At 42.8% G+C, this 8,348-nt stretch overlaps 1 protein-coding gene across 1 annotated transcript; it reads right to left on the minus strand.

Moving 5' to 3' along the window:
- Positions 1–663: 663 nt before the first annotated feature.
- LOC143596829 (histone H4) lies at positions 664–1,077 on the minus strand. Its single transcript, XM_077075499.1, has one exon. It carries the CDS (start codon positions 1,037–1,039, stop codon positions 728–730), a length of 312 nt encoding a protein of 103 aa, XP_076931614.1. The 5' UTR covers positions 1,040–1,077; the 3' UTR covers positions 664–727.
- Between the last annotated feature and the right edge of the window lie 7,271 nt (positions 1,078–8,348).

Raw genomic sequence — 8,348 nt, forward strand, 5'->3', positions numbered from 1 at the left:
AGAACACACACTGGGACTTGCTTCATACACTTCCTAATCTATGTGACAGATACTTGTCTTGGTAGGCGTTTTGTTGTGCCATTAAAACCATAACTAACCATTTTCTGGTGACCCAGCTCATGCCAAATGAGTGGCTGAACACACATTTAGTTAACATATGTGCCAAAAGTATTACACTAGCATAGAGTTGGAGTTGAGCAACATTTTTAAAGCAGAATAAAACAAATGAATCTCAATACAAGTTTGTGCCATATGGGTGTCTCTAGACTCATTTCACACAAATGCTTCAAAACATAACAAATATCATGAAAATTTATAAAATCCTTAATGATACAGCTCAAAGAAACCTATTGTGTCAAAACTAATTTTTAATTAAATTGTTAAAAGACAGCTATCTGTTATCTACTGCAAGAATTTGGAATAAACAGGGATTATAAGTCTCAAATTAAAAATAACAGAAACATCCTTTAAATTCAATTAATATAACAGCTTCAATTACACTAAAAAGTATACATAAAAAATGGTAGAATTGTATCTATCTGTTATCTACTGAAACAACCAGCAATGAATATAGATTTAATTGAAAGCAACCACAAATTATAATAGAAGAAATTAACAAATCCAATATCAGAATGGATAATAAACCTTTCAGATATCATTCAATTAAGCTGAAAACATAATAAAACAGATTCAATTACACTGAAACACCAAACTTACTACACAAACCCTAACCCCCAAATCCATAAAGCGTACGGCCTTGTCGCTTCAACGCATAAACCACATCCATCGCCGTAACCGTCTTCCTCCTGGCATGCTCAGTATACGTCACCGCATCTCTAATCACATTCTCCAAAAATATCTTCAACACGCCACGTGTCTCCTCGTAAATCAAACCACTGATTCTCTTCACTCCACCACGTCTCGCCAGCCTCCTGATCGCAGGCTTCGTAATCCCCTGAATATTATCTCTGAGAACCTTCCGGTGACGCTTTGCTCCGCCTTTGCCCAAACCCTTGCCGCCTTTGCCTCTGCCTGACATTTTGTATTTTTGATTGATTTTGTGATGGAATTTGGGGGTGAGAGGTGAGGTATGTATAGTGGTGATTGGGGTGAGTGGAGTGTGGTGGACCGTTGGATTTGGAGGATGTGGTGGGTGGAGAGCCGTAGGATTGTGATCCGTGTGGGAAGAAGGAAATGATATGATTGGTTGTTTAGTGAAGACGCGAATTTTGTCTTGGTGACGTGTTTGAAAGTTGAAACTAATATTTTTACATCTTTTACGATTAACATTTTTAACTTTTGAATTTGGTCTCATACTCGTTTTAATCTTTTACGAATATTATGTTTTACGTTTTGGTCTAAATTTTACGAGTTAGCACAACGTAATGTGCGTGTTTGGTTCGACGTTATTAGACATGTTAGATTAGATATTACAATTATTATATTAGAGGGATCTAATTGTAGTATAGTCTAGTATATAAACACTCTTGTACAATTATTTTTTAATAATACAAATCACAATTACATACGTTAAACTTGGTATTAGAGCCATGTTTGTAAACCCTAAAACAACCGCCATACAATTGGCCCTTTTTTTCCCTCTCATCATCGTCGTCGTCATCATCATCATCAATCCATAGCTCTTCTTGTTGTCTTTACTACCCAAGAGAAAACATCCCACAAGTTTTCTTTTACCTTATCCCTAACAAACTGCATGTAAAACAATGATTCATTAGTTCTTGTCACAAACAACATGTTTGGCTGGGAACAACTCGGATGCCACTAACAAGATTATAACATCATTAGTTGCAAACTCACATTCTATCCGAAAAACTCAACATTTCTATCCCAAATATCTTTGTAGCCTTGGATCGGACATTTAGGAACCTTTTTATAGTAAAATGTCCAATTATTGAGGTCGTCGGAACCCTTGAACCATTGTCGAAATCAGTTGACGGTGGTGAGTCAGTTGGAGGTGGTGGCGGTGTACATGTTGTATTTTCTAGCAAATAATGTGGCTTTTTCGGGGAAACGCGTTTTTCCGGCTACCTGCAAGTGATAGGATCCTGTTAGTCATAGGTTGTTTGGAACAAATAGTTAAAAAATGGGACCGTCAACAGCTAATTCATTAGCTGGGACCGGCCACGGACAAAAGATGATAATCGTGATTAATAAAAACCAATATACCAAATAAAAAGGTGAAAATAAGACGAGTCTGTTCACATCATCAATGCAAACCATCTTATTGTTGTGGACACTCTTAAAAAACTTTAGAAAATGTATAAATAAGACGTGTTGTCATTATCATCTACTAACATGCATAAAACAATTTTTAAAGTCGACTAATGTTTAGCGATTTGTGTATATTTATGTTTTGCCTACTCACAATGCTAATTTGAGTTAATTTCGCTTCTGGTCTATGGGTTTACTATTTAACTACTTGAGATTATCATGTGTAGCTTCACGATCTCTACATTCAAGAACTCTTGACCTTACAATATCTTGCACTCCTTAAATTAATGATGCTTGTATAGTTGCATAGAGAAAGTGTAAGGTATCTAGACTCGTATTATCAAACTACAGGTCGTTGAAACTTGATGATGGAATTTAAAGAGCTTACTTGTTGAAGAGGTAGGTCCCCGCAAAGCCCAGTTGAACCCGCAAGACTCACCTTGAAGAGGTACGTCTGCGCAAAGACCAACTGGATCCGCAGGACCCACCATGCTCAGAGAGATGAAGACCTTACACGCAGTAAGCCAGATGTTTCTGCAGGAAAGCCTCTCTTGGTACAGTACCCTGCCTGTCCCCGCAGTTGTGGGTACAAGCCAAGAAGGAAGGCCACCCGCACTAACAGTAAGGCTACACGCATAAGGCACTAACTCTTAATACTTAAGTAATGTCACCTGAAGAAGGAATGAGCAGGGCGGGAATATTCCCGCCCAAAAGAGCCAGTCCGTACGCTTCTAGAAGATCTTTTGTACTATACCTACCAAGGTATGGACAAATAGACAAGATCTGACAAAAGCGACCCATGAACCAATCACAGGGTGACAGCTCACCGACAATAGTACGTGGAGGAGCACGCTCCAGTACAAAATGTCACTATCAGCCGCTGCCTACCCACCAACTCCCATCGTGGCACGAACATAGCTCATGATTGGTGGAAAAGGAATATTATATACAGCTGGCCGTACTTGCTTGGAAACCTACCTTCGGCTATAAATACTCCAACACCTTGGAACGGTATCATCATCTTCTCTCTAGCTATTTCTCTCAATATACACTTATATTCAGAGCAATCTAGTCTGATTCTCACGCCGGAGGGTGGTCACAAAGAGGAACCCCCCCCCCTTCTCAGTGACGAGCTTACGGTGTCTGTTTTGCAGGTTGAGAAGAATAACCATCTTTTCCGGACCTAACCCTCGTGGGAAACATCTACTTAACCCTAAGATTATCCTTAATCTGCCGGGGTCATCTAGTGTTTCTTCATTGGCGCCATCCGTGCATTAAGCTAGAACTGATTCTTTTTCTCAGTTTTTTCAAACTTCTGGAAAGATGGTTAAGGTTACTCCGATGCCAAAGCCACCGAGTAACCAAGAAACTCCGGTAAACACAACCCCAGCTACTGGGGGGAACACCGGTGAATACACGATTTTTACGAACACTACCCCGGCTACCCAAGCCGGGGCAAGTGCAGTAAACAATCCTCCCCTGGGATTCATTGATACCCAGGTGGAGAAACAACAGACGAGGCTTCCCCGACAAACACTAGATCAAGTTAAAGCTTGGGCGGAAGCACGTCAGAAAGAATTCCAAGCCGAGTTGGACGAACGTTTACGTTCACTCCAGCAGGCCAATGATGAATTCGGAAGCACTCGACAACAGCTCAACATGAGCAATGATTGCGAGTATTTGGATGATGAAGATTGGGAAGAATCTGACAGTGACGCAAACCCTCGTCATAAGGCGAAAGGGAAGCGTAAAGAAGCAGACTTCCACTCGAGAAGAAATTTCGATGGAACCTTCAAACCAAAGAACACGGGGGGAAACCCATGTGACTTCTCCAAAACTTTCAGACCAACTGTTGCTAATGCATGAACGTCCAAATTTGCAAGGGACATTGCGGAAGCAATCGCTCCAAAGAGTGCCAAACAGATGTCCAACATAGGCACTTACGATGGCATATCTGACCCGGATGATCACCTGAACAGATTTATAGCGGGGCAACCGTCAGTAATTGGACGGAACCCACATGGTGTTACATGTTCCAGATGACGCTTGTGGGGGCAGCCAGAGCGTGGTTTGATCGTCTACCGGTCCACCACATCTATGATTGGGCAGACTTCCAGCACAAGTTCAGCCAGCACTTCAGTCAACAAAGAAAATATACTGAAGAGCAATGGACGATCCTCAACTGCATCCGAGAGGAAGACGAATCTTTACTAGACTTCATCACTCGCTTCAACTCAAAGAAGCTAAGTCTGGGCACTATTAGCGAAGATCTTGTTCGCGCCGCTTTCATCCAGGGCGCTGAGTACCCAGAGCTCATCCGCACGTTGACGGGTAAAGATGGCATGCCATCCACGTGGGATGCCATCATGAAGGCAGCTAAACGCTTTGCCGAGATGGAGAAGCAACTGGGTAGAAATCTTCCCCAGAGCACAAACCTCTACACGCAGAGAACAAGAGAAAATAATGTCCGTAACTGTAACACCCCGACCAAAGGCGGATTATACATCGGGGCGCCACATATTGTTTCATTACTCGTGACACTATTGGGTGTCAATATTTAATAAATACATTCATTCGCGCACGCGCAAAGTAGACATAAGATAACATAAATCATCATAAATCAATATATTATAAATCATAATATTCGAACAGCAAAAACTTGTCTTGATACATTTTAATCTAGGTCCAAAAGTAAAAACGTCCTACGTGTCCACAAGCTCCAAATGTAGCTACAGCAAACATGAACATGTGTTAAAATAAACGTCAAACACTTGCGTGTTGGTGAGAAATCAAGTTTAATACAATACATAGATAACAATAAATCTGCGCGCAACATGTGTATGTCTGGTTTTCAACAAGGGTGTAATCTGATCGGGATCAACTCTAAGATTCATAGACTGCCAATGCTCACAATTGAGCTCACAAACAAGACAAACTGTGCATGTGCAAACAAAAGAGAAAATCATAAACGATAGTTCTCCCGTGTTCATCTAATGGTACCATGAGAACTGCGGAATAGACCGACAAGACGGTTAATGATCCACACATACAAATAAACAGCCAAGTCTACGTCCTCAACACATGTGATACTGCGCGACTAAAGTTCATAAACAGTTTAAGACTCTAAGTTTGTATGAACACATGAACATCCCAAAACGTTAAAAATAAAAAGGGACTAGGTACGAGATTACTCACTTGATAAACGATGCGGTGTAAGATAAAGCAAGAACCAACTTTAAACAAGCACAAGTTAACCTATAAATAAGATTATTGTTTTAATGATCGGTTTTAAGTCTTGATATAAGTTAGCATAAGTAAATTATTATATATATATATATATATATATATATATTACCGGAAAAGCAGGACAGAACATGGAGGAAGACGGAGGCAGAGAGGGAGGCGGCAGAGAGAGCAAGGAGAACAGGAGAGATTAAGTGTTTTGTGTGTGATGTGTTAGGAAAAATAATACTATTATTTATAGAGAAACCCTAGGGAACACAATCCCTAGAAAAAGGGGAAAAGATCTCAAAAAGCAAAAGATTCCAAAAGCAAAAGATATCAAAAGATATGACAGCTGCAGGGGGCAAGATAAAGCTGTCAGGGAACAGTAAAAAGGCATGGGCAGATCAGATAAAGGTACTGGTCAAGCATGGAAAAAGCAGATCTCAAAAGATAATGTCAGTCACTTTTTCTGCCAACCAATGGGGTTGGTGCGCATGCTGCGCCGAAAGTAACTTTTCAGACATAAAGCAGATTAGGTCAACAGCACAAAAGATAAGACAACACAAAAGCAAACGGCTAGATTAAACGGAAGAAAACTCAAAGGGTTTAGCGCGAGGAGGCTCGAGCGCGAAGGCAGACACAGAAGGTCAAGAGAGCGCGAGCGCGAAGGCAGACAGAACCAACCTTAACGCGTCGCGGAAAGAAATACATTTCTAAGCGCGCCGCGGGAAGAATCACATTTCTTAGCGCGCCGCGGGAGGAACTAAAATTCCTAGCGCGCCGCGGGAAGAACTATAATTCTTCGCGCGTCGAGGGATGAACTACGATTCTTAGCGCGCTGCGAGAAGAACTACAAATCCTTAGCGCGTCGCGGGAAGAACTACCGTTCTTAGCGCGCTGCGAGAAGAGTTCGTCTCGCGAATCGCTGTAACAGGTGGTCTTCACGCAGGCTTCCTTGTAAGGGGTCTGGCGCGTGGAGCTGCGCAGACAACCTTAGGCGGGAAGAAACAAAGGACAAGCAAAGAGTTAGAAGAAAAGGAGGGAAACAAGGCGTAAGGGCGGGACGGCGACAAGAGGGAAAAGAAGGCGGAAAGAGAGAAGGAGAGGGACGGAACGGCGGAAAGAAAGAGAGGAAGAGGCGGGAAGGAAAAGTATATTATTATTATTAAAAGTAAAATATAAGTATAAATAAATACTAAATCATAAAAGAAAGAGATCGGGTCAGAGAAACGGGTACCTGGGTCGGGTCGGATCGGGTCAGATGTCACAGTCTCCCCTACTTTAAGAAATTTCGTCCCGAAATTTATCTCGAAGTAGGTTGCGCAGAGAACAGGTGCGGGTACTTGATCTTCATTTGATCTTCCCTTTCCCATGTAAACTCGGCTCCGCGCTTGGACTCCCAACGAACTTTCACGATAGGGATACGACTGCGCTTGGTTTGCTTTACCTCGCGATCCATAATCTCAACAGGCTTCTCAACGAAATGCATAGTTTCATCAACTTGAACTTCATCAAGTGGAATGTGAAGGTTCTCGTTAGCTAAACACTTCTTGAGATTGGATACATGGAACGTTGGATGCACATTACTGAGCGCGGGCGGCAGGTCAAGTCTGTAGGCAACTTTTCCCACACGCGCGAGAATCTTGAATGGTCCAACATATCGAGGAGCAAGCTTACCTTTCTTCCCAAAGCGGACAACACCCTTCCAGGGCGACACTTTGAGGAGAACAAGATCACCAACTTGAAATTCGAGAGGCTTTCGCCTGCGATCTGCGTAACTCTTCTGTCAGCTTCTGGCAGTCAGCAGATGATCACGGATCTTGGCGATTTTATCGGTTGTCTCTTGAACAAGTTCGGGTCCTGTGATTTGAGTTTCACCCACTTCGCTCCAACAGATCGGGGAGCGGCACTTACGACCGTAAAGTGCTTCAAATGGGGCCATACCGATACTGGAATGATAGCTGTTATTATAAGAGAACTCGATCAAAGGCAGGTGTGAATCCCAATTACCTCCAAAATCAAGAACACAAGATCGGAGCATATCCTCAAGAGTTTGAATAGTTCGCTCAGACTGACCGTCAGTCTGGGGATGATATGCCGTACTCATGTCCAAGCGAGTTCCTAGCGCAGATTGGAGAGATTTCCAAAAGCGGGATATAAAACGGCCATCGCGATCGGATATGATGCTCAAAGGAGTACCATGGCGGCAGACAATTTCCTTGACATAAAGCTGCGCGAGTTGCTCAACACGGTAGTTTTCACGAATGGGCAGAAAGTGAGCAGACTTAGTCAAACGATCCACTATTACCCAAATGCTATCAGGTTTGCTTGCTGTCAAAGGTAACTTGGTAATAAAGTCCATCGCTACACATTCCCATTTCCACGTAGGAATTTCTGGTTGTTCGAGCAAACCAGATGGGCGTTGGTGTTCAGCTTTCACTTTAGAACAAGTCAGACATTTAGCTACGAACACAGCAATATCCTTCTTCATACCGGGCCACCAATAAGTAATGCGCAAATCCTTGTACATCTTATCAGCGCCGGGATGAATAGAATACCGAGATTTATGCGCCTCACTCAGGATGTCAGCGCGAAGATTCTCATCAAAGGGAATCCAGATGCGACTGAGATAGCAGAGAATTCCACTCAGATTAGGGACAAAATGCGCTTTCGCGCCACACGCTAACTCGGCGCGAAGGTTACCATTACTGATGGATGCGCGCTGCGCGTCACGAATACGCGATTCAAGGTTGCTTTGGACCGGCGCGAAGTGAAGCTGCGTGCGCGGCAAGATACAGTTAAGCTGGCAGGGTTTTCGGCTGAGCGCATCGGCTACCACATTAGCCTTACCAGGATGATACCGGATCTCACAATCGTAATCGCTGATGAGT

This window comes from Bidens hawaiensis, unplaced genomic scaffold (genome assembly GCF_021521415.1).
Source record: "Bidens hawaiensis isolate Kalapana, Puna unplaced genomic scaffold, B.hawaiensis_p1.1 tig00047034_1, whole genome shotgun sequence".
NCBI lineage: Eukaryota > Viridiplantae > Streptophyta > Magnoliopsida > Asterales > Asteraceae > Bidens > Bidens hawaiensis.

Coding starts and splice junctions, on each gene's coding strand:
- LOC143596829 (XM_077075499.1), bottom strand. CDS start 1,039: ATGTCAGGCAGAGGCAAAGGCGGCAAGGGTTTGGGCAAAGGCGGAGCA.